At 37.4% G+C, this 27,515-nt stretch overlaps 1 protein-coding gene across 1 annotated transcript in view; it reads left to right on the top strand.

The window, feature by feature from the left end:
• The window catches only part of dock4b (dedicator of cytokinesis 4b), a 163,293-nt gene that overhangs the window by 98,133 nt on the left and 37,645 nt on the right, over positions 1 to 27,515 (top strand). The window contains 19 exon segments of the mRNA XM_059325448.1: positions 72 to 155; positions 2,925 to 3,025; positions 3,963 to 4,044; positions 5,831 to 6,001; positions 9,257 to 9,446; positions 10,090 to 10,226; positions 13,230 to 13,364; positions 15,043 to 15,141; positions 16,792 to 16,886; positions 18,468 to 18,543; positions 19,049 to 19,149; positions 19,354 to 19,412; positions 20,181 to 20,329; positions 21,588 to 21,673; positions 24,051 to 24,077; positions 24,499 to 24,594; positions 25,379 to 25,439; positions 26,264 to 26,357; positions 26,851 to 26,999. Coding sequence (XP_059181431.1) covers positions 72 to 155; positions 2,925 to 3,025; positions 3,963 to 4,044; positions 5,831 to 6,001; positions 9,257 to 9,446; positions 10,090 to 10,226; positions 13,230 to 13,364; positions 15,043 to 15,141; positions 16,792 to 16,886; positions 18,468 to 18,543; positions 19,049 to 19,149; positions 19,354 to 19,412; positions 20,181 to 20,329; positions 21,588 to 21,673; positions 24,051 to 24,077; positions 24,499 to 24,594; positions 25,379 to 25,439; positions 26,264 to 26,357; positions 26,851 to 26,999 — 1,992 coding nt within the window.

Below are 27,515 nucleotides of genomic sequence, written 5' to 3' on the forward strand. Positions count from 1 at the left end.
GGATTTCAGTCCACATGTTGTTTTTACGTTCAAAAACTGAAAAGTCTTGTTACAAACTCCCTTTTGTACAGTTTCTGCAGGACACCCTGGACACTCTCTTCGGTATTCTGGATGAAAGCTCTCAGAGATATGGGCTCAAGGTGTTTGATTCACTTGTAAGTATGTTTTTCTAATGAATAGTTTTCTATTTTCTGTTTCCCCCCTTTTCCCTCATATGTCAAGCACAATCTCATAGTGTCAAACACAGAAAACAGAAACACAAACTTACCGACGGGGAGAAAGATCTACTGATGAAATGCTACAAAGCTCGCTGAACCAATCTCACACCGGTCACGCTGCAGTGCGCTGATAGAGCGAGGACTGTGATCGATCTCTCTCTCTCTCTCCGTCGCTTTCTCTCTCTGTGTCTCTCGCCCTTTACATCAGTCTCACACTGACACATGAACACACTTTCTGGTCTCGGCGTGGCGTTATCAGTGATGAAAAGGTCCAGCGAGCCGCTGCAGCCATCAGGTTTCTGTTTTGTGGTTTCGAGATCAATCAGAGTCCGACATGTGGACTTATCTTCTGTGGTCGGACAGAGTCAGAGTGGGAAACATGGAGGAGTTCCTGCAGACTCTGGTGAAATGGCTTCAGCTTAGTTTTTTTTGTTTCATTTTAGAAACTATCATCTCTACAAATTGATATCATTCTCTTTTGCAAATCTTGCATTATTATTTTTTTAATCAGAGCAGAAAGGTGTCTAGTTTATTTATTTAAAAATAAGAAATATCATAAGGTCCACTTGGTCTGTGGTATATCCGCCATAACTTTTTTCCTTTTTAAGGATTACTGGGTCTGGGTTCTTATGGGTTAATATCATTCTCTTTTTCAAATCTTGCATTATTATTTTTTAATCTTTCATATTTGATACCTTTCTTCTTTTGGCCACATGTCTGAAATAAAGTAAGCTCCTTATATTAACTGATACCAATGATGCACAATGTTGTGTCATTTTATAACACTTTACTGTCTCACCATAGAAATCCCATCTGGATTTTAGAGTTTCAAGTTTAAAAACATGTAGGAAGAAAGTTGAAGCAGGCATTGTTGTTTTTTTTATTGTCAAGATCGTTTTTCTGTTTGTTGTTGTTATGGATGGAAAAGAAAAGGAACTTAAAAAAAATGATCCTGACAAAACTTTAACCCATAAGAACCCACGGTGACACGGGTGTCACAAACATTTTAAATGTTTTAGTAATGTTCATGTATGTTTTCTCAAGTACATACGTGTGTTTTTTAGTGTCCTACAGCTACAGTAGCTTGTTGAGAAGCCGTCAAATAACGCAGTGTTATTTATATTTATTTATTATCGATTTATTATCATTTTGTTACTTAAAAACAAATCTGAAATGGAATTTGTTGTCTAACAGCACTATTAAAGTCACAATTGTGATATATGTTATGGAGATGAATACAAAAAAAGCAGATGGTTATTTGTTTTATTTATTATTGATTTCATATTATTTTGTTTGTTAAAAACAAATCTAAAAAAAGAATTTATTGTTAAACAGCGCTATTAATGTCACAATTTTTATATATGTTGTGGAGATGCAAAGAAAAAGGCAAATTTGTATTTCTGAAAGCAGAAAAGGTGTCTAGTTTATTTATTTAAAAATAAGAAATATCATAAGGTCCACTTGGTCTGTGGTATATCCGCCATAACTTTTTTCCTTTTTAAGGATTATTGGGTCTGGGTTCTTATGGGTTAATATCATTCTCTTTTTCAAATATTGCATTATTATTTTTTAATCTTTCATATTTGATACCTTTCTTCTTTTGGCCACATGTCTGAAATAAAGTAAGCTCCTTATATTAACTGATACCAATGATGCACAATGTTGTGTCATTTTATAACACTTTACTGTCTCACCATAGAAATCCCATCTGGATTTTAGAGTTTCAAGTTTAAAAACATGTAGGAAGAAAGTTGAAGCAGGCATTGTTGTTTTTTTTATTGTCAAGATCGTTTTTCTGTTTGTTGTTGTTATGGATGGAAAAGAAAAGGAACTTAAAAAAATGATCCTGACAAAACTTTAAAAAAAGGTTGTTGTGTTTATTACCTGCTCTTGGGTCATAATCACGGGAAAGGAAACAATTTAGATCACCCTAAATAAATGAATATTTGAATATGAATATTTTTTTCATTTTATAACATTTATGTTAATAAATTCAATGCCAAGGTGAACTCAAATAATGACAAAAATTTAAATAATCAAGTACTTTTATTATTTTTAGCTGTCTTTCACTTCAAATTATATTTTTTGTTAGTTTAGCTTTTAGTTACTATTTTATTGATTTATAATACTGTGTTGCATTTTAATGGTATTGACGATAACTGTGACATTAAAATAATAATCATAATAATAATAATAATAATAGTAATGATAATAATAATAATAATAATAATAATAATAGTAATAAATAATTAGACAAAATTGATAAAGTCCTGGAAATAACCCACTGCCTCTTAAATGATTCCTGTTCTTCCTGTTCTCGCTTTGTATTTAGTTATGGTTACAGAATCTCTCTCCATCTTCCTATACTTGCATTTTGAGTGTAATTAATATGACAAGGCACACAATAAATAAAGTTAATAATGACTTTGACTTATAGCATGTATTGTGTTGTGAAAATATGATATAATAGCCTAATACAAATCACATTTACATTTGATAGAAGGGTGAAAACGTGTTGTTTTGAGTATGAATGAATGAAAAGCTGGAACAAAATGATCCAGATTATATATGATAGTGTTGTTCATTTGTCAACCATCAAGATCCTTAAGTGGATTTTAATGGGTAAAAATAAAGAGAGTACAAAAGAACAGAAGAATCTTCAGGAATATTACGGTATTAAATAATATTATGTCTTATCTGTTTCAGGTCCATATCATCAACCTGCTCCAAGACAGCAAGTTCCAGCACTTCAAACCCGTCATGGACACCTACATAGAGAGCCACTTCGCCGGAGCTTTGTCCTACAGGCATGTGACGTTTCAGCCTCCATTTCTAGAGAATGTGGCTGCTCAAGGCTACCGCAGAGCCTCGATTGTTCAACAGTGCAGCCTTACCTACATATTGTATTCTTATGACATGCTGTATCACATGGGCAGGCAGTCAGAAAGGCCAACCTGCGTCAGTGCTGAGAGGCTCTGAGCAGTCAACACCAGTGTGAATGGAATGATTCTGGTGCCCCCTGGCTGACGAAATATGACATTGTGCTCCGTCTCCTACCTGCTTATTTCTTCTCCTATCCGTCACATGCATGCACTCACACATGCACACACATATTCACAACCTGCTGTTCTCACCGGCTGTCTTCTTCACACTCTCTGTACCTGCTAAGATATCGTGCTGGCGCTGTCTTCTTCTCTTTTTTTTTTTTCAGTCTTTGCACGTACCCACTCAGAACGCTGCTGCCACATCCATCTGTTTTAAACTCTCCTACCTGTGATATTGTTTCATTCAAAGTGTCACGCCTTCATTAATTAACACAGAAATTATTATCTTAAGTTATTAATAGGGAATGAAGTAATAGGGAATCTCATTCAGTCACTGTCTGCCTCCTTTGTCACCAGCTTACTGTGGCACAAAGAGGATGCTTCTCTTGGAATATCCGTCTCCATTTGAAGAGTTTTATTCTAAACTCGACTAATTTATAAAGTGGAACGGACGGCAAAAGATTATTATTGAATTTGTCTGTCATCCTAACATCAATGCTCTCCGTTTAAATCAGCTGTATTTATGAAGGACCGCCAGACAAGGAGATTATTTTCTGAGGTTGATTTGTGTGATGAAGTGTTTCATTTCAAAACACTGCATTGCCTCATTTTTATTTGCAAAATCCAGTGAGAGAAATGATGTGAGATGCAGCTTGAGGTGAGTGGTGATACTGAGTGTGTGTGTGTGTGTTTTCTCAAGGGACCTGATCAAAGTGCTGAAGTGGTACGTGGACCGCATTGTTGACGCAGAACATCAGGACCACATACAGCAGGTGCTCAAGGTGAGGCGTTCACACACACACACACACACACACACACATGCACACACAGGACACTCACAGTCAAAGCGGTGTTTTTAAAAGACGCACAATCATGCATATATGCACACATTAACAATTACACCGTCAACACAGATGCTTTCAGAAATACAAACAAACAAACTCCCTCTTGCTGCCACTCCTCCTAATTTATCGCCCCCATCAGCAGTGAATACATGGCGCCACCATTCATTACTCCCCTCCTCAATCTATTACGCTGCATGCTATTTTAATCAGCAGAAATGCAGTGCCTCTGGTGTTGGGAATCCACATCACATTATTCTAATGAGTCATGCAGATGCGGCGTCAGGGAAGCACATTGCAGCCTCTGTACTGTGGTTTCCCATTTATCATTCACACAATGCTTTCTGCACCTGAAGTAAATGTTCCTCTGTCATGCAGTAAATAATAAATGAGAGCTACACCACACGTGTGTTTGCAGGGTTTACTCGTACAGTCTGAGTGATCTATAGAATGCCATTGGGTTTTTTTTAGAGCACCTCCTTCAGAAAGGTTTAATTTTGGAGCAAGAATGTGAATCAGGTCATCTTCAAAAAACGTTGTTATACTTTTCTTCTTTGTATACTGCAGGAGTGCACATACATTTGCTTTTATTTTATGTTTTTCGTACTCAAAGCCATCCAACGAAGTTTATGTATGTTAGGTGAAACAATTATAATTATAGTAAAAGTAAAAAAAAGTTTAAAAAAAAATATATATATATTTTTTTTTTATTGTAAAAATAACAGTAAAAGTAAAAATAATAGTGAAATTAAAAATAATGAAATTATAATAAAAAAATAACAGAAAAAGAAAAAAATCTAATAAAAAAAAAATATAAATATATATATATATATATAGAGAGAGAGAGAGAATACATGTAAAAATAACAGTGAAAGTAAAAATACATTAATTATTAAATATATTTATTAAAAAAGTAAAAATAACGGTTTAAGCAAAAATATTATAATTATAATAAAAGTAAAAATAACAGAAAATGAAAAACCAATTCAAATATAATAAAAGGAAGAAAGTAAGTAAAATAGGAAATAAAGAAAATAATAGCAATAAACTAAAAAGAATGACAAAAAGACACAATGGTAAAGCTTGTTTGATGGTGCACACATACAAACACACACACACACACACACACACACACACACACACACACACACACACACACACACATGTAATGATTTTAATAAAGAAACATGGAATTAGGTTTCACAGCACTACAGTAGATCCACAAAAAGTGAGTAAAATGATCTTAAACTTATTAAACTAAACTTACTGGTTATTTTATCTATTTAATTACAAACAGTCAACACTAGGGCGACAATTTATTGTGCCTTTCATTCTAGGCCAGTCTGACAACAATTACTATTGTCAATTTGTCTATAAAATGTAAGAAAATCATGAAATAAATGTCTATCACAAGGTTCAAGAGCCCAAAATGGTGTTTTCAGACTTATTTCCACTGATTACTTGCTCAGAAACAAGGTATGTTCTATTCACAAAAATAAAATAAAGAACAGACAAAACCTGCAAATCCTCACATTTGAGAGGCCAGAACAAAGCAAATATTTAGCATTTTTCCTTCATAAATAACAAGCATCCACCACCTTTTGCTTTCAGATAAATGGAGTCATAAAAGTCAAACTTTGCATGATACACAACTGCAGCAAAATGAAAATTCCACGTCTGAAGTCTCAACAGATAACAAACGGCGATTGTTGTTTCTCTCCTCCAGGCCAGCGAGTACATCTTCAAGTACATCATCCAGTCCCGTCGGCTCTTCTCATTGGCCACTGGAGGCCAGAACGAGGAAGAGTTCCGAGTCTGCATCCATGAGCTCTTCATGTCCATCCGCTTCTTCCTCTCGCAGGAAAACAAAAGCACCAGTCCGGTCGCACAGACGCAGGTATGGTACATATGTTTCAGAAATCTCTCACATGCATCGACACGCCTCAAATCCTCAAAGCATGCCTCTCTGTGTGCACATATGTGAATGTGTAAATCTGTGCCTGTCGGTACTTGTGTACCACATTATGTTTTCTTTCTCGGGGACTCCTGGTAATGCAGTTGTGATAGGTGAGAAATTGTCTGTAATTGAATTTCATGCTGCCAGAGGGTCTGGAGTCGGAATAGAAATTTCTGTGGCAGCTTTTCCATTTCCGCTGGGAGGTCTGCACAGCAGGGCAGCCGCCTTCACTGATTTCCAACAAGCAAACCAAAACAAACAAGCTAAAGACGGCAAAGATAATCCTAATTACACACCAGAAACAGATGCGTGTGTGGTTTGGTGTCTAGTTGTGCACACTTGTAGGGATATACAGTACCTGCATCTGGGCCTCTGTAGAACCTGTGATCTGCTTCTCTCTCTTCTTCTGCCTTCCCTCTGTTCTCCCCCTCTCATTTATCCTCTTTTTGTTTTCTCATTTACATCTTCTCCAATCACTTCCTTTCAGTCATGTAGTCTTTTAATCGATTAAATCCTAGGTAGCACTCAAGCCGAACCAAACCTTCCCCTAAGTGTTTCCTTTATTGCCTTTATTATTTATTCTTACATAAGAGGAAAACATTTCTTATCTTTTCAATTATTCTATCAGCTTTTCTTTTCACAGCTCATTTGAACAATTCTATCAATCTACTTAAAAGACTGACAGTCTTCTTTTAAACCCTCCAGTCACTTTGTAATTATTTCACCTCACTTTGGGGCCTAACAACGAGTTTAACATCAGATATTCCACTCGTGGCCTCTCCATGCCTTCTGAAAAGCTCCACTTCATCTCTCCGCTGACTCCTGATCTCAACTAATCTGTATTCTCAACACAACAGTATCTGTGGGGACTTGCAGACCAGGCTAATGCTAATCCAAGTTAATCTGTGACATGTGGGCACACACACACACGCCGGCCAAACACACATTTACACATAATTTAACACCTGTAAACCGATATGTGTTGTAGTTTTCACGCCAAAATGATGCAAAATCTGTTTTTGTTTTTTTAGCACTTAACACACAGAGTGATGTCCAATCAATACTACTCTACATGTTTCCAAGATATTGTTTAATTTATGAAGTAATTGTCAATAAGAGTTTCTGCACAGATGGATTTTGCCTCAGGGAACGATTGTGTTCAAGTGGTTCCTCTAAACAATTAACACAGGATTTCTCACACCTGCTGGCCTGTGACCCAGTTATTATGCTCCAATTACATCATGTACAGAGCAATTAAACAGATTAAACAATGATTTAATTAGAACATATGAAATGTATTTATGCCAATTGAAAACATAAATAGGAGTTATGTGTATTATTCTTTAGTGACTCCCTTTTGAGACCTCATTACAGCAGAGAAACCCTCTGAATTAGTCATTGCCACCAAGTAGGGCTGCTCCATTGTGTCTAGAATTAGATTATTTTGGTCAATAAAGATCACAAATTAATGAAATGAATACTTAAAAAAAACTCTCTTCCTAACAGTAGATTTTCTTGAACCTCAAAAACATGTGAAATGTTTGATTATTATTAATAATAATAAAGTAATATAAACATTTAAATATAATGATATCAATAATAATAGTAAAATAATAAATATATAACTTAAAAAATATGATTAAAATAAATAAGATCAACAATGTATAACCTACTGAAAATGACTTACAATTAACAATTATATAATTATGTTAAGTTATATATGATACTTATAAAAACTATGCATTGTCATGCATTGCCATTAACTACTAAAAACTCTGAATATTAAAAATATTTCAGCCAGTAACTCGGACAAAATTGGAGAAATTGCAGCTCTGTAAAGGAACGACACTGTGTCACAGAATGCAGTTTATCTTGATTATCTTGTTTTCATTATAGCTGGAAGCCAAAATCATGATTAAAATAAATGTCATTAATTGCCCAGCCCTACAACCAAAAAGTCTTTAATGAATAGCAGTACTTTGGAACTGCTTTTTGCACCATCTGAACTGATTTTCTTCTCCGTAGTGTACCCCTGTGACAGCGAAACAAAGTGTTTGGTGAAAAATGACTTCTTTCCTCTGTCAGGCTTTCAAAAAATGAAGGAAAAAAGGAACACAGCGACTCAGCTCTCTCGATTTTGGTAATCTTCATTTTTCAATTGTGCAGCGAGAATCTGACAGTACTTGACAGGAAGAAAGAGCATCAGACTGAGAGCTACAAACAAGCGACGGACAGCGATCCCACTGGAGTAGCCCTTAAACTGAATCCACATAATCCCTGACTGCCTGGCTTCTAGTCTAGCCAGTGTCACAGCACAACAGTCAATACTTAACTTTGTTTTCCACACAAAACCGCTCAGTATAAACATGGACATATATGAATAAGAAGGGTAGTATTGTGTTATGTAACCTTTTTTAATACAATTTAACTGAATCGTTTACTGTTTTACCCAGAGCCTGTAAGGTAGAGTATAGAGACTGTATTCCAGATCAGACACATCTGCAATGCTGCACTTTCCGGTGTTTTCACAGTCATTTTGAATAAGTTCGCCAACAATAGTGTATAATTGATTTACACATTTAACAATCTACATGTAAAATGTATTTTATGTACATGGAGATTTACTTGTCTAGTTACAATACAAAAGTAACTCTGATGAGAGAAAGCAGTAAGAACGCTCGGGCAACAATCTTAAAGTACATCTGTATTTTGACTGTCCTGTATTTTATTGTGAAGGACAGAAGTACGGTCTGGGTGTGTTGATGACGTTGGTTGATAACAGTGATATTTATCTGGCTTACCCAGAAACATTCAATTTCTCCTGAAAAACTCAGCAGCCCCCATTGTTTTATTATTTTACAGCGAGGAGATGAAAGTGTCTGATTTGGGACACAGTTAGCGCTAGGCTAATCACTGGCGTTAGCGTCCTTTTGCTGACTCTGGTAGACCCGAGGCTAACGTACACGGTTAAAACAGTTCTAAAGATAAATAGTTAGACTCTAGTTTCACACCATTTAATTAATTGGAAGCATAATATGATCATTTATATTAGTAGTTAATGTGAAATTTTGATAGAATCAAAATTTTTGAGTATATACTTTTTTGAGTATATTTTATATTTTGAATGTGTTTTTGAGAAAAACTTTCAGTGTAGCCTCCAAATGATAGAACATTTCCCCGTTCTGTCTGTTCTAGGCGGTGTTCCTGCGGACGTTTCCAGCGGTTTACGGCGAGCTGTTGAAGATCTTCACAGTGCGGGAGGTGGCGGGCTTCGTCCGGGAGACGTTGGGCAGCCTCCCCACCGCTGCCCACGCCGACTGCCTGGAGGCTGTCAAACTGCAATGCATCGCCAAGACGGTGGAAAGCCAGCTTTACATTAACCCAGGTAAAGACTTGTTCACACAGACAGATGCACAGCTTGATACGCACACGCAATTAAAGCTTGTGAACACACTGAAAACCCAACACGGAAAGATTTGTCAGCAAATAGCACAAATACAGAAGCATACAGATTATGAACACAGGAAAAGTAAACAGCACAGAGGGGAACAAACAGATATGAACAATAGATTCAGCTGAAAAATGCAGAGAATTATCAGTGATAGTTTGTACGGTACTGCATCATGTACACAAAGGCTATTAGTCCATATTATAGTGATTAGTTGTGCACTCCTGCAGTGCACTCATTTGAGAACACACCCTGGCTAATTGCTACCCTGCAGTGCACCTAAAGCCATGTCATTTAATTGTTCTTAATAAAGGCTGTACCTGAAGAAAATGAATGTCAATGTTTTCATACCAGCAGTCTCCCAAAGGCTAAATGTGGCAAGAAAACGCTCATTTATCGCTCATGTAAATTAATGTTACACAAAGAAATACATTTAATTATATTAAAGAAACATTGTGCAGAAACAAGAACTAATTCAGCCACAGAGGATTGGTGTGTTTTCCCTGTTGCTCTCTGCTGTGTTCACTCCATATATATCATTATGTCTTTGATGTGTGACGACTATGAGTGTGTGTTGCAGAGTCCCGGTGCATCCTGTTGCCGGTGGTCCTCCGTGTCCTCCAGGCACACATGCAGGAGCAGAGAGACCTGGTCATGTGTGCTCGCATCCTCACCAGCATGCTGTCGCTCATAAAGAAGGAGGAGAACGGCACCGCGGTGAGTATTTCAGATGTAAACCTCCCTCATTCTTATAGGAATAGTTTGACATTTTGGGAAATGTGTTTCTTTGCTTTCTTGCTGAGAGTCCGATGAGATGATTGATAGCACAGCAGATAGGAAGTTACTGCTAAGAGCTTTGCTTAGCACAAAGACGGGAAAACTAGGAAATGGCTGGATGGCTCTGTCAAATCCTAAATCCTCCTATCTTTGGGCTAAGGCTGCAACTAACGATTATCTTCTTATCGATTAATCTGCTGATTATTTTCTCAGTCCGTTAAATGTCAGAAAATAGAGAAAAATGTCTCAAAGTCCAAGGTGATGTTTTAGATGTGTTGTTTTGTCAGTCCAAATCCCAAATATATTAAGTTTAACATGATATAAAACAGAGAAAGCAGGGAATTCTTATATTTAAGAGTCTGTAAACAGAATTTTCTACCATTTTTGCATAAAAAATTACTTCAATGATTTTCAAATTATTTCCTATCAACTGACCAATCTATCCGGGGCACCCTGTAGGTCATCTGGGGCTCACCTCATGCAAACTGCTAAGTAACGCTCCCTTCTTTCTGTCTGTACTATTTAAAAAAAGGCATAAAAAATAAAAATAAATAAAAATACAATTTGACTATTCAATTAGGCAACAAAAAGACTCATTATTAGCATACACATATGATATTGGCATGCATAAATCTTCCCACCTGAGTCTCTGCAAGAAAACAATTAATAGTATTCCTGAAATTTTGAACGTTATCTTTAAGTTTCCCTGTGTGCTCCCTTCAGTGGCAGCTGGAGAAATTCCACTTCAACTAATCAGCTTTTGTTGAATAAAACGACCGTTCGGGGAAAAAAAGGAGTAAATGTGATTGTTTGGCCCCTAGTGTTGCTGCTTTCAGCTTTCTCAAAAACCACTTATCCAAACAACTTTGGACACTGCACATCCTCGGGTCCTGAGCAGTACACCTGCAATGACAGCTGCATCCCCTACCAATGCTACAGTATACAGTCATTAGCAAGCAGCTAGCTATGTGGTACCAGGCTATTTGAGGAAACGTTCATTAAAAAAGTGACATAGCTGATGCCTGAAAGGTTTGAGTTTGCTACAATGGAACAACTCCTGTCTCTCTTTCTTCATCTGCAGTAGAGAGTGAGCTGTACCCAGCACACTGTTCAGTGGTGTAACAGTTAATTAGGGTCCCTTATCAATACACTACCCAGTTTGTTCATAACACACTACCAATAAATACGTCCCAAGGCCTTACATTAGACCGTGCACTGCCTTTGGTGCTGCTTAGGCAGTATGAAGTTGATTGGATGAACGGATGTGGGGAAAATCAAAGGACAGACAGACAGACAGAGACTCTTTCCAGTTAATTAAAGTGACTTCATTCTGAGACGTTTTCCTATACCATTTCAGAGTTTCCTCAAGGATTTTTTTCAGCAGCAGGGTAGCAGGGTAAAGGGTTATTTGTCCCCTGGATGGTGTGTGCGTATAAATATCAATCAGCAATTTAGAAAGTATAAAAACATGACACTTGACTGCAAAACAAGCTTTAGAACTGCAGGATTTTCTGAGACTGGTGGGACCCGAACAAAGTAGGTGGGTAAAGAAGATTAAGATAAGAAAATTATTGCAACTGAAGCCTACTCCAGCCTAATCCAGTAACGTTAACTAGCCATCTGCTCTAACAGGCAGTCTAACCCATATACAGTCAATGGTGAAACATCACTCAGAAACTCCAGTGATGCTAACAGAGTGCTTGCGCTTACGGTTGTCATGACATCTCGAGTGTTTACAGTCCTGACAGTGTTCCAGTCACTCATCCCCGCCACTGTGGTTGGCGGGCTGCTGCTACTAAAATAGCGTAAACACTGCATTAGAATGAATTCCCTTTGCTATTCTACACGACTGTACAGGGGAATTACCACCGTAATAACAGGAAAATAACTTTAAAGGAAGTCAAAGCCAGAGGAATTAGTCTTGCAGCAATTTCCTCGCCAATACATTGCAATAGCAGATTGCTTTGTTGTGTATATGGTCAATTAGTCTTTGCAACAAGGACATTGGCAACCGTGCAGCTCAGTAATGAGAACCATCAATTTAGCAATGTGCATTGTGGAAATGGCAGTCACTTTAAACTCTGTGTGTGTGTGTGTGTGTGTGTGTGTGTGTGTGTGTGTGTGTGTGTCTGTGTGTGTGTGTAGCAGCTCCGGGTGCCTGACTCGCACTGCTAGCTGCCAGAGGGGCAGCTAGTGGTAAAGGCGCCCAGTAGGACACACACACATGCAGACAATACACACACACATGCAGACAATACACACACACATAGACACACACGCAGACTGGCACCACATCTAAAGGGAAGTGACAGCAGTGGCAGCCAGTGTGCCAGTCTGAGGCTCCTTCTCATTATCGCTCTGTCCAAGACCTGTCTGTCTTGTCAGGGCTAGAGACTAGAGGGACATATACACACACACACACACACACACACACACACACACCACATACTTGAGTTTATCCTGCACTCTCTTTGAGTTGCTTTTAATCTTTAACTGCCTCTCTCTCCTTTGTATTCCATCTTCTTTTATTCTTTTCCGTTCTCCTCTTTCTTCGTGAATTTCCAAGATGTAGTTCTTAGCCTTGAAACTTCTTCTTAGTCCCCAAACTTACTGGTTCAAGCCTCATTAAAACTGCGATGAAAGTACGATTATAAGGTAAGGAGCGGATACTTGGGCTCTGAGGCGGAACGACGTCAGGTGTCGCTCATGGTTCAAGGTTGTGCTGGCAGGAAAACCCAAGTTGAATTTAAATTAGTCAAGATAACAAGGGAACATTCATGAAACTTTAAGAGACATAAAGGGGATAAAAAAGGATCACCCTGACAGTTTGGATTCCCTTTTCTGGCATAAGAATGGTCTTTCTTTTCTTGTTTGTTAATGAAGTGACAGTAAAGTGTTCCTGTTGGCTGTTATTCATGTTCAAGTGTTTTGTCCTCTGTGTAGGAGCCGGTGGTCTCAGAAGAGGTGGAGCTAATTGTAGAAAGCCTGCTGGGAGTCTTACTGAGAACCATCCTGGAAATTAGCAACCGGCCCCAGCCTGCTGGACCTGCCATGAGACTCCAGTTCCAGGATGTCACCGTACGTGTGTTTTACTGTGTACGCTACAATGTGTGTGTGTGTGCTTAATACTTTAAATTGTTTTGGGACTTAACAAAATGTGCAGGAGTAATTATAGATTTAAAATTGAGCCGCTGCTGTGGCGACTATAATTCTGTTAACATTATTAACATTAATGGTGATAATTAAGATTTATAATACAACACAGCACAAAAGGGGGGGATGGTGAAGTGGGTAATGATGAGATCATCATCATCGTTGTGTGATGATGGAGACTCGAGCCGTGGAGGTTTCAGATGTAATTGAGATCCTCTAATGTTGCTGGTATTCTGACCGGTTGCCTGTAGAGGTTAATGAAGGAAGTTCTGCAGGTTCAAAATAACAAAACGCTTATTTTTCTATTTCCTGTAGCAAAAGATAAAAAAGGAGGATTCTTTGCAAAAACCACATAGTTCAGTGTGACATTGCCATGACTACTTTCTACATAAATGATTTAAAACTACAAAAGCACAATTCATAAAGTAATTAAGAGAATTCACTAAAGGTACGATAAATAAACTTTTGGCATTAAAATGTCTCAAAACAGATGAATGTTATATATTTTGTTGAGCAGTGTAATTCCAAATGTCTCGAAACAATCATAAAACCCAATAATTTGGTCCGTTATATAACTATTTCTCCCTCTAGTTGCTCTAACTTCTAGGACAACAAAGGAAAAACCAGATGATGCATCAGAGACAAAGCATACATTGTCACAGATTTATACGACGTTACACTAATACAGCATTTTTTTAACTAATTTTCCATTATTGCATGACATTTTGCAACACAGTAATCCAACCTAATTCATTCATAATGATATTTCACTTTACAACAGCAATATGCTACTATAACAAGTAGCACATACAAGCCACAAAGCTAATGGATATGGTAAAGTTAAGGCGTTATAACAATGCTCAACATGCTCAGAAAGTTATTTTAAGTATGAATGTTTTGACCAGATGGCTAAGCAGTGAGCAAGTTAATGTTATGAATTAGCTAATGTACAGTACTTGTGTCGTTAGAATCAAATACAAAACGTGAATAAATATAGCTAAACGTAATATGAAACTTAAATGAATTAACTCGTCTGTGAACTTTATTTCTGTCTAAGTCAGTAGTTCCCAACATTTTTGCATGTTGTCCGCGACCCCCGCTCACTGAACACAATCTCAATCTCAGTTCAGATCATACAAAAAAGAAACAAAATGACCAAAAAAAGACACAAAATGACCAAAAAAAGACACAAAATGACCAAAAAAAGACACAAATAACCAAAAAAGACACAAAATGACCAGGAAAAAAGACACAAAATGACCAAAAAGGGTAAAACACATGAACACTTTAACACAGTGGAGACAGAGCTGACTTCCAAAATGATTTGGCGCCCCCCAGAAATCATCTCGCAACCCCAATTGGGGGTCGGGACCCCAAGGTTGAGAACAGCTGGTCTAAGTCACGTCACATAGATTTTCATCAGCAATGATGGTTTTTATAACAAATGAGATGATCCCACAATACTCCATGATGTCATCAAAGCCTGTTTTTCATGATTTTGATTGAGAGACCCCCTCGTTGAAGAAATGACATACTGTGTTTTTCAAACTGACAAGCACACAGTGTTCCCTCACTCTGTGTGTCTCATGTTTTATCCTGTCAGGGGGAGTTTGTGGCGTGTTTGTTGGCCCTTCTGCGACAGATGAGTGACAGACACTACCAGCAGCTGCTGCAGGCGTTCAGCAGCAAAGACAACCTGAGGGTGAGACCACCCCATCCTTCTCTCTCACTCCCATCTGTCTGTCCGTGACAAAGCTTCTCTCCTTCTTTACGCCTTTCACTGAGACTATATCAATACTCATTTTCGTATTGTTATCCTTTTCTAGTCACATTACGCTACATTCTGTCTTGGTGTGTATTGGAGAGGGAGGGTAGATTTTATATATAAGTGTTTTTAAATTTGACATTCTAATCTGTTTGTCTGTAAAACATTTGTTTTCCTCCCTGCCCTCTTTGAGTCACCACTCTAGCTCCCCGCCTCTCCTCCTCTGTCTATCAGACACTTTTTAAAAGTTTTCAGAAACTTCCCACTTCCCCACGAGTGACTCACTCACTGCACTTGCAGACATTTCTGAACTATATGTGCCTGTATATATATATATACAGTACAGGCCAAAAGTTTGGACACACCTTCTCATTCAATGCGTTTTTCTTTATTTTCATGACTATTTACATTGTAGATTCTCACTGAAGGCATCAAAACCATGAATGAACACATATGGAATTATGTACTTAACAAAAAAAGTGTGAAATAACTGAAAACATGTCTTGTATTTTAGATTCCTCAAAGTAGCCACCCTTTGCTTACTAGAATATAAGACATGTTTTCAGTTATTTCACACTTTTTTGTTAAGTACATAATTCCACATGTGTCCATTAATAGTTTTGATGAATTTACAATTTCAATAGTCATGAAAATAAAGGAAACGCATTGAATGAGAAGGTGTGTCCAAACTTTTGGCCTGTACTGTGTGTATATATATGTATATATATATATACATATATTTGTATGCATACATGTACATATTTAAAACTATGTGCATGTCAGCGAGCTGTACTGCAAGAAATCAGTAGTAAGCAGAGAGATAGGGACACAGAAACAGATAGATAGAAAAGTTAATAAGGTCACAATTTCATCCCCGTGAGAAGTGTGAACTCACTGAAGCAGAGAGGTAATACGCTCCTCTTCTTAACTTGAGAGCACTCGTTGGAGAAGGACAACCTCATTCTTTATTTCATAGTACTTTTAACACAAGTATCCTGAGTGTCAGGAAGAGATTAAGCTGCCACTGAGATGTGATGTTAAATAAAAATGTATTTAAACTGAGAGGCAGTGAATTTCAGTGTTTCAGCACCATGGAGAGAGACATACACTGGCTGCAAAAAAGGATGTGAATCTTTTGAAATGACCTCTTTCTCTGCATTCATTTGTCATAAAATGTGATCTGAAGCAGTTCTGTAAGGAAGAATGATCCAAAATTCCACCTAAACGTGCAGGTCACATCAGCAGCTACCGGAAGTTATTGGTTGAGGTTATTGCTGCCAAATGAGGTTCGACCAAATCCAAAGGTGTTGCCTGTTCCACCAGCACTATGAATGTATAATGGATGTGTTCAATGATTGCATGATATGTTATAATTGTTTGTGTGGTATTACGTTAAGTAGCAGAATGTGTTAGATGCAGATCAGATCACATTTTATGACAAATTAATGCAGGAATCCAGATTATTTAAAAGGGTTCACAGACGTTTTCATGTGGCATCTTCACAGTGGTAGATTTGTGTCATACATTTATGTTATGTTTTTAAATACTACACAGTCTTGCAAGACAAAGTGTGTGTTTGTGTTGCAGGACTTTCTCCTTCAGATCTTCACAGTCTTCAGGATCCTGATCCGACCAGAAATGTTTCCTAAAGACTGGACTGTCATGCGGTTGGTCACGAACAAGTAAGACCACACACACACACACACACACACAACCGTGCACACAGAGACAGCTTTCATCTGCTGAATGTGTTGTAGAGCCTTGTCTCCTGCATGCAGTATGTCCCATATTTGTCTCTTTTAAAAGGTCCATTGCCATCAGTTATCCAAGGCGACTTCATTTTACTGCGTCATTCCAGATTTCAGTCGCAAGGTGTATGTACAAAGACTGAACCAAACTGTCAACATCCAAAAAAAACATTATCATTAATCTGCTGGCTCTCTGGGTTCCTACAAGTCTCCTCTTTACATATATGTCTACTTTATGCTGATAACATGCAGTTTAAGGCAAAAACCAGAGTTTTTCTCATGCATTAAAATGTGCTATGTCTGCTTACTGTATTTGAATATTTGTGCATACTGGGGTCCCTAAACAGGCTTTGAATTACATAAAAGGGCACTGGAAAGCTGATAGTCTTGTGGATTCAATGAGCCCAGTTCTCTTCATGTGGAATGATGTTAGTCATCAGTAGCAGCCAGTTCACTGCAGTGAGGGCATTTCTTGAGTCTCGACCTCACTGTATAAAATGAGCTGCTGTGACCTCTAGGATAATCACAGCCTCATGAACATGAACTTTACAACTACAAACTAGAGACCTAGAGCATTCAGATGATGTATAACTTTCCTAGGTATATTGACAATAAGAGGGTTTCTCAGCAGTTTACAGAACAGAAGTGCTTGTCATTCAATCCCTGAAAATATAGACATCTCCAAAATGACACACCATGGATTCTTCTATGTTGCTTCATTGGTCTGTAATATTCTAATGTAATATTATTATTATTATTATATTTTTTTTTACAATTTCTCTCCATCCTTTTAGAAATTACCTAATTCAGCACCAAAAGTGTGTAACAAATGGCATCAGCCCAAAACTTCTGGGACATAGTTAAACATGGAAATGGCTTCAAAAAGAAAAATATTAATGTTATGAACCCCTTTACACCTTAATAAGTTTAATTAATTGATAGATTAAGAACAACTTGACACACAGTGCTGAGCTGCATCTCAGGTTCACAGCTTTCAGATGATGTTCACCACTTCAAATGGCATTTATTGTTGACCTGCTATCTCCCCCTAAAAATCCACTGCCAACAACACCCAAATCTCTATAAAAGGGAGACGAAAAATAAGGGGTTAAGCTATTATCGGGCAGTAAAGCAGAACATTTTAGATGTAGAGCTCTCTGTTAAATTGAAAGTGAATCCAAGGCTAATGCACTGTGTCACTTCAGTCAGTGAATAGATGAAGGTGAAATGAAGTTCAATGCCATGCCAATGAAGGCCTGTGTGTTTTCAGCACCAGTGTCTGTGGATAAAAACATTTTTGTCTCGCAAAATATGTTAGCCACTTTGCTCTTTTTGTGTTTTTTCCCTTGGGGTTTTTATATTTGACCATTTCAATTTTGGAATTTAATTAAAAAGTCTTCCTCCAAAAAATGGATCATCTGAATGTGAAATTGCTCATGATGACGCAGTTTCCTGCAAACTAACACAAAAACCTTCTCCACCTCCTCTTCTCTTCTCTGTCTCCTGTTCTTTTAGTGTCATCATCACAACTGTCCTCTACCTTTCTGACGCTTTGAGGAAAAACTTCCTCAATGACAAGTTTGACTACAAGGTAGGCAGCCCCATAGATGTATGTCTGCTTGTGTGTGTGTGTGTGTGTGTGTGTGTGTGTGTGTGTGTGTGTGTCTCTGTGTGTCTGTGTGTGTCTGTGTCTGTTTGTGTGTCTGTGTCTGTGTGTGTGTCTGTGCAACACTGTTGAGTATCAAACAGCCTCACCCACACACGCAAACAGACGCACAAGCAGATATTATAATAAAAGCCATTAATTATTTAGTTTTTCTACATCACACTTCTCAAAACAAAAGGATTCAAAGAGACAGACATTCAACAATTATTTTTTATTATTCAAAAGCTGAAGGCAGACAACAGAATTAGCTGAAAATGACATGTTTAAAAGAAGCTTAATTTTTTTAATGACTGAAATGAACAACACATCACTGACAACTTAAATCTGCAGCAAATTATCTACATTTTTTGCCCAAATCCCTGAAAGTTACAGGACGTTTCTGTTTCTGCACAGCATTGACATTATTTTATTTTTCCGCTGTCATTTCCAGGTGTGGGACTCGTACTTCTATCTGTCTGTAATATTTATCAACCAGCCCTGTCTCCAGCTGGAGTCCTTCTCTCCCTCCAAGAGGAAGAAGATACTGGAAAAGTAAGTTCTGTTTGTTTGGAAATGCGTTTGCACATGATGGCTGTGGGAACGGGCTGTAATGAGGCATGTTGCTCTCTCCTCTCCTTTCCTCCCGTTCTCGGCCACATATAGTATAATGGCTACTTACCATGCTGTTCCCACCACTTCTCTCTGTATTTGCCTGCAGCAAGCACACATTTGTAACCATTATATGTCATCATGCAGGTATGGAGACATGAGGGTGATGATGGGCTGTGAGATCTTCAGCATGTGGCAGAATTTAGGTAAGATGGCAAAACAGTCATTTCAACACACTGCTCACATGGCTTGATTTATTCCTAAATTAAAAAAATAAAAATACACATGAACTTATTCCAATAGTGCTGCAACTAAAGGCAACTGTGTTTCTACTCCAGCAGTAGGTGTGTCTTATAACAGCATGCACGTCTCTATAATTGTCCCTCTTCTGCAGCAAAAGTGTTTTTGTGTGACGCAGCAACATTAGAGAAAGTGAAAGACAAATACATTCAGTATTATTTCTCTGTGCCCGAGATGATGGGAACTAAAAATCTCCCAGGCTTTTTTTTTTCTTTCTGTATGCCAACAACTATTTGTCACCATGGCAACCAGCTCAGCGCTCTCAACCTTTTGTTCTGCTCTCAGTCTGTAATGGATCTGCGTGTGTTTTTCCAATCATTTCTAGTGTTTTTATGTGTATTCAAGTATCCTCTGGCCCAATTTGAAATACATTTTGAAGTCACTTTATTTTATTTTATTTGATGTCAATATGAATGGCAGTACCCCTCACGAAGACTAATGAATTTTAAGTAACACAGACGCTGTGATTATTATTAAAATGCGGCATCAATTTGCTTAGAGTGCAGTGCACTTAAAGCAGCAAATTATCAGAGCAGCCTGTGGTAGTTTAAAGTTTGGAAGAGAAGAAGACTGCTTTTCAGAATTGGAGAAACTGCCTCTGAAATAAACAATCTGCTGTGTTCAGGGATAAAGTGAGAGGCTCACCTCTAAGCTGACTTCTGTCTCGCCTCCAGGGGAACACAAGTTGAACTTCATCCCGGCCATGATTGGTCCGTTCCTGGAGGTGACGCTGGTGCCTCAGCCTGATCTGAGGAATGTCATGATCCCCATCTTCCATGACATGATGGACTGGGAGCAGAGACGCAGTGGCAATTTCAAACAGGTACACGGCTGTTAGGAAGAGATTTTCTTGCCTGAAACTCACATTTAAGTGCAAGTTAAAGCCGTACACGATACAGTAGGTCAGTGGAACCTCCGCTTTTTTTTTGGAGTGGATCAAAAGTCACCAGAAATAGGATTTTTGTTGTTAAAAGCAAATGTATGCTTTCATCATAATTTTTGCTCAACATAATGATTTGATGTTATAATGCCTTCAACTTTAGTCCCAATCATAACTACCAGGTGTTTATTCGTTTTCTATATTTTAACCCTTCAAATTCCAGTTTTTTAATCCCACTGTTATTAGAAAAACATAAAAGTTGAATTATTCTATTATTTATTAAATACTGGCGAAATTATATTTTCTTTTTGTTTTGAACAGTCAGGGATATGTCAATGATGAGCTTCAACATCGATTTTGATGCATTTTTATTTCTTTGCCTCTCCTGCTTTTTACTTTTTTACTTTTTATTCTTTTATTTCCTTTTTAAATCAAACTCTATTTTAAAATTAAGTTTTTATTACTGTTTTAGTATTATATTATTGTTTTCATTGTTTTTATTTATTATTTATTTGTGCATGATTTTAATCGTATTTTAATAACTGTACAGCACTTTGGTCAACTGAGGTTGTTTTTAAATGTGCTCTATCAATGAACTTTGACTTGACCAAAAAAGTAACTATAAAAGTACTATACATTAATATTATTTTCCACTTTTACTGAGTAAAATCAACATCAGTCCTGATCATAGCGAACATTTATTAATTAGTTTAAATACTTTTAACCCTCTAGTTTCCCATTTGTTCAACCCTCAAACACTCGGGGTAGGGTTAGTTTTTATCAATAACATTGTTATGATGTATTTTTGTTTTTCCTTAATACAGCTGCAGTGTCCCTAGTGGAAACCAGGGAAATAGCATGTATTTTTATTAATTGTGCAAAGGTTTATCAGTCCTGATGACACCTTGCCTGCTAACTTCTGTGTATGAATGTGTGTGAATGAGTGTATGCAGGCTTGTGTGCCGACTTTGAGTGGTCGTTTAGAAAGGAAAAGCACTAATAAATTGCAGTACATTTTCTCATTAAGTCATGTATGTGAAAGCAGTGACTGATTTTGACATGACATTAAGTAATTTGATCTGCCACTCTGTTCAGTTTAAAGCTCTAAACCATGCATGCTGCTCTTCCTCTCGGACATTTATCAATATCGTGTGAACTGGCAGCCCCCTTTTGAGATTGAAACGCTTCTTTTCCCTCACAGGTGGAGGCCAAGCTGATCGACAAGCTGGACAGCCTGATGTCTGAGGGCAAAGGAGATGAGACGTACAGGGAGCTCTTCAACAGCATGTGAGTCAGAAAAAGGAACAACAATAAATGTAGGGCTCAGGGGCATATTGGTGCATAGCCTACATTTGTCTAATTACATTGGATTTTAAAGGAAAAGGGATTGGGTCAGGCGGCCAGCGTGTTATCTAATTTGTCCCACAAAATCAAAGTAAAGTCCTAAATAAAGAGCCCAGTTCTGGAAACCAGGATTTTCCACTAACAGACCAAATAGGTGTTTATTGAGTCCAGTGACCTGAATGATGCGGCCCACACGAGGCTTCATCAGGCTGCAGCTCGTTTCCTCAGTAAATAGCTGCTTTATCTGTAAGTGGACATGTTTAACTATTCCGACTAGAAAATGAGCTTTTAACCCTGACAGCCAAAGTCCACAGATAACAGCATTAATGCTCCTGTTAAATGATTTCAGCTGTTTGACTGATTATATAGACAGATTTTTTTAAGTTTGTTGGAAGTTTCACATTTGCTTTCAAATCATAGTTTAAAGAAGTGGATGTTGGTTTGTGGACTATTGTTCCAGCTAATAGCTAGGTTCATTAGCAACATGCGTCCGTAATTCACATTAACTGTGATATTATTGGGATGTTAATTTTAGCCACAGAAAGACAAAGCGTGCTTACTGGAACAATTGAAACACCAACTCTTTGAAGTGTCTTTTAGTACAATTAAAGGCAGAACAAGACATTTTAGGTAACCAAAAGTATTAACATTTTTCATGAAAATTGTGAAAGAGTCAAAAGTTTTAAGATGAAAACAAAGACAACACCTAAAAGGTATTTTACAGCTATTTCATTTTAAATAAGACCATGAATACGTGTTGCTGCACGTACAGTCATGGAAAAAAGTATTAGACCACCCTTGTTTTCTCCTTGCTTTCTTGTTTATTTTAATTTCTGGTACAACTAAAGGTACATTTGTTTTTCGACAAATATAATGATAACAACAACAAAAAGCTGATAAGAGTTTAATTTATGAGCTGATATCTAGACATTTTCCAAGGTTTTCTTGAAAGTTAGTTAGTTTATTATATATAAAACCATGGAAAATATCTAGATATCAGCTCTTAAACTAAACTCTTTTAAGCTATTTTTGTTGTTGTCGTTATATTTGTACAAACAAATATACCTTTAGTTGTACCAGGCATTAAAATGAACAAGAAATTGAAGAAAAAGAGTGGTCTAATAATTTTTTCCATGACTGTATATACTAATTGACAGGTTAACCTGGTAATGCCTGTCACAGACCCTGCTTTATTTTGTATTTTACTCTAAATGGGAGCATAATTTACCAAATGAACATCATGTTGTATTAAAAAAGACTGGAAACTAGCGATTGGGACTATAACCATAACTCATTAGAATTTTTTTTACTGAGGTAGTAAATCAAATGAGAAGTAGGAAAATTTTCTCAAAGACTTTTATAGAATTGTACTTCTTTTACAATAGAGTCGCCCCCCCCTGTTTGTAATTAGAAATACTGCAGGTTTAACACACTTTCATGTCCTATTCTTATGTTCAGTCTGTGTTTCAAATTGAAAAACCTGTCATTAGTATTATTGAATAAGCAATGGGTAGTTCTTTATTTATATTGAGTGTATTATTAGAATAATAATGACAGGTAAGTGATCTGTATTCACCTTCATCTTCACTCACACCTCCTCGTGGCCAGTCCTTGTCCACTCTGTCCTCCAGTTCTGTGCTCCTGCATGCTTAGTGCACGTGCTCATGCTAATGTGTGTGTGCTAGTGTGTGTGTGTGTGTGTGTATCCCTGCTTCTTTTTGTGCCTGTTCATATTTTTATGTCGTTCACAAAGGACCACTATATCTGGACTACATTTCAACCTAGCTTTCCAAAAGCATTACTGCATTAAATGAAGCCATTTCTCAGATTCACATGCATACTATATGTCACTTTTAATATCACACATGTGAATCAAAGTGTGATCTTGATAAGCATTTAATTAATATGCATCTACTATAATTGTCTCTTTGTCTTTCATAGTCATCATTCTCTTTCCCACCATTTTTAAATGTGAAACATGACAGAAGATAGTGTAATATCACTGCATATTATTAAAACTACTTATCTATATCTAATATATATTGTACAATATTATATAATTATGCATTGAAAATAATTATTAATAAACTGACAGTGACTCATGCAGCCTGAATGCAGATTTCTAAGTTATTTTTATGCTTATTATTGTTATTATTTATTTTTATCTTTTCTTGCTGAATTGATTTATTGTTTTGATTTAGGTTCTTAATTTATTTTCCTCCTACTTACTCCACTAACCCCTAAACTAACCTGTGTGAGTGTGCTGACATTAATCGTATTAATATTAATTTATTCCGCCTATGCTTCCCGCCTGGAGTAGAATTCCTCTGTTTGGTCCGTACCCTAGGTAAGAGCTCTCCTCTTTGTTCTCTCTGTGTCGTCTGTGTGAGGGGGAACAGCGGGAAGGGACTAACTGCAGCCAAAAGCTATTTGACAATATTTTGGCTGTGATGTGTTTTACTAGTTGAGATAACCAATCAAATCTAATAAAATCTATTGAGGTGGCAAAACCCTATGTCAGCTATTATGACTTATTTTCGCCACCTTGGGTATTTTATTGTCTTAACTCCCACAGGCAGGCCAACAAGCATAGGTGACTCTGGTGTGACTGCTGATTGATTTCCTCTTTGCTTCGCTTCTTTTTCTTTCGTAGTAATTTCTTCCTTTTCTTCCCCCATCCCCCCCTCCCCCCTTCACCTTTCCTTTCCCATTTGCTCTTTTATCCCATGTCTCTTTTGATCTTAACGTCTCTCCGTCTCGTCCTCTAGCCTGCTGAAGAAGATTGAGAGAGAGACCTGGAGGGAGAGTGGCATCTCTCTGATCGCTACTGTCACTCGCTTAATGGAGAGACTGTTGGACTATAGGTGAGATCGCACACATGCATTCACCACCAGACTATGATTTACTTTATTAGACCATGAACTCATTAGGAAAATGTTTATTGAGGTAATAAATCAAGTGAGAGGTAGGGTCATTTTCTCATAGCCTGCTAGATTTCTTTATGTAGCCAGTGGAGTCGCCCCCTGCTGGTAATTGGAAATATTGCAGGTTGAACACACTGTGACATTCACAACTTTTGTTCATTTGAAAATCACAAACCTGTCATCTGTATTAGAGAACAGGTAGTTGATAGTTTTGTATTTATATTGATCGCACTCTGGTCGTTACCGACACTCGCTTAATGGAGAGATTGTTGTTGCATTATACAGGTGCATCTCAATAAATTAGAATATGATGGAAAAGTCAATTTCCAGTAGTTCAAGTCAAATATTAAGAAATGTTTTAAGTTTTGTTTTTGAGTTTGCTCAACTCTGAATTCAGATTTTGTCAACTCAACTGTAAGTTGTACTAACTTATAATTTAACATTGTAATAACTTTTAATCCTTACTTCTGCTTACCCGCAATGTGACGATTGTAACACCGCTATGAAATGTCAGCTAATGTTGCGACCACAATTTTGGGTTAGCATTGAGTTAGCTATTGATACGCTACATTCAGGAAAATGTTTACTGAGATGATAAATCAAGTGAGAAGTACGGACTTTTTCTCATAGACTGCTGCAGACACATGCTTTATCAATGTGATGTATGTTTGTATTTTTTCTTTTCACTTAAGGCTTTCCATGTCTTATGATGTTTCTATCACAGGGATTGTATGAAGCTGGGAGAAGTGGATGGAAAAAAGATTGGTTGTACTGTCAGTTTACTGGTGAGTCACAGTTACTCACAAGAGTTTGATTGTCTAAAACTGCACGAACTTTTAATATGACTAGCTTTCAAACTTGTTTTTCCCTGTTTCAACCCCTTTAACAGAATTATCCGTCTTAAAGAAAAAATTGAACCTTAAAAATTACTCACCCTGTGTTACCTTGAGTTTCTGCAGAAAAGTGTGTTTTTTCTTGCTTGCTTCCAATATCAACAAAGAATCAGAAAAGTGAGAAAATCCTTGATGGATTGGAAAAAAAAATACTGGCCATATTAAAGCATATGTTCACACAATATGCTCTAACACAAGTTGTGCAGCAAAATCCAAGTCACATTTATCCAGTCTTGTGCATGCATTTTTGCTAAAATCGAATTATTTAAATCACTTCTACCATTGCTGTCTCATGCTTGTGTGAGTGCCTTACTCATCCGGCCTTTTTTAATGGTTGTGTATTTTGAGGGAGAGACATTACTAGTCTCTCTGATTAATCATGTGAATTAACTTCATACTGAAGTGTCTTTCCCTTCTTTGGCTCAGACAAAACTCTGTTGTTTCTGTTGTCGAGCTCTTCTGCCTACTAGGCTTCCTTATGTAACCACAGCCATCTGTAAGAGCACCTGCGTGTGTAGGCAGATGGATCAGAAGTCACTGCTAATCAGCAGCTGAAATATATTGTTGCACCTCTACCATAGAACAATCTGTCACTTTTAAATTTGTCCTCATTTGCATCTCCAACTCTCTCTGCATAATTTTCATACTCGCCCTCTCACTCTTATATGATTCTTTTTGTCCTCAATCTTCACCGAAACACCCACTGCTCCTGTCAGAACTTCTACAAAACTGAACTGAACAAAGAGGAGATGTACATCCGATACATTCACAAACTCTACGACCTGCACTTGAAAGCACAAAACTACACAGGTACGTCTTAGAGCAGTAGTTCTCAGCCTTTTTGAGTCCAAATTTAACAAGCATGTTGTCTGTGACCCCCGCTCACTGAACACAATCTCACACGCACAGTTCAGATCATACAAAAAAGAAACAAAATGACCAAAAAAAGACACAATATGACCAAAAAAAGACATAAAATGACTAAAAAAAAGACACAAAATGACCAAAAAAGACACAAAATTACAAAAAAAACACATAAATGACCAAAAAAGACACAAAATTACCAAAAAGGGTAAAACACATGAATACTTTAACACAGTGGAGACAGAGCTGACTTCCAAAATGATTTGGCGACCCCCAGAAATCATCTGGCGACCCCAATTGGGGTCGGGACCCCAAGGTTGAGAACAGCTGTCTTAGAGAGTGACCCTGACAGTGGGGGGATACGTGATTGTAGTCTTACTGTATTCCTCTGAACTGCTCCCATAATGTGCACATAATCTCCTGAATGTTTGTGTCACAGAGGCGTCGTACACCCTGCTGCTGTACGATGAGTTACTGGAGTGGTCAGACAGGCCGCTCAGAGAGTTCCTCAACTACCCCATGCAGAGTGAGTGGCAGAGAAAAGAGTATCTGCACCTCACCATCGTCCAGAACTTTGACAGGGGGAAGGTGAGCTCCAACACAAGCAGTTTTTCCACACTCCACAATTTTCACAGTTTGTTTTTATCTGCAATATGTAAGTTCTGCACCTCTTTGGAAACAGCACAGTCACGACTAGAAGTAGGGAAAAGTCAAAAAATGTTTATTTATTTATTTTTCATTTTTTATTTATTTTGCTCCTTTCATGAAGGTGGACAACAAAATGTGTACAGATACACACTCTACACTTTCATGATTGGAAAGGAGCAGCAAGAAGAAAACATTTCTGAACAAAAAAAATAAAAAAGATGGTCTGACATCACATACAATTGATTTTCAGTAGCCTACACCAACAAAACTTATTATAACAAACACTTCAAACAACAAAAACAAACAAACAAGACAGAAAACAAACAAAAACCCATACAAGTGCATGTTTACATCTCAAAAACAAAAGACCAAAAAACAATTGATCATAAACAATCAGTTTAAGTTTCCAGTACATATTGACATTTTTTTCTGCAAGTTGAATTTCTTTGACAATTT

Source organism: Centropristis striata, chromosome 22 (assembly GCF_030273125.1).
Source record: "Centropristis striata isolate RG_2023a ecotype Rhode Island chromosome 22, C.striata_1.0, whole genome shotgun sequence".
Taxonomy (NCBI): domain Eukaryota; kingdom Metazoa; phylum Chordata; class Actinopteri; order Perciformes; family Serranidae; genus Centropristis; species Centropristis striata.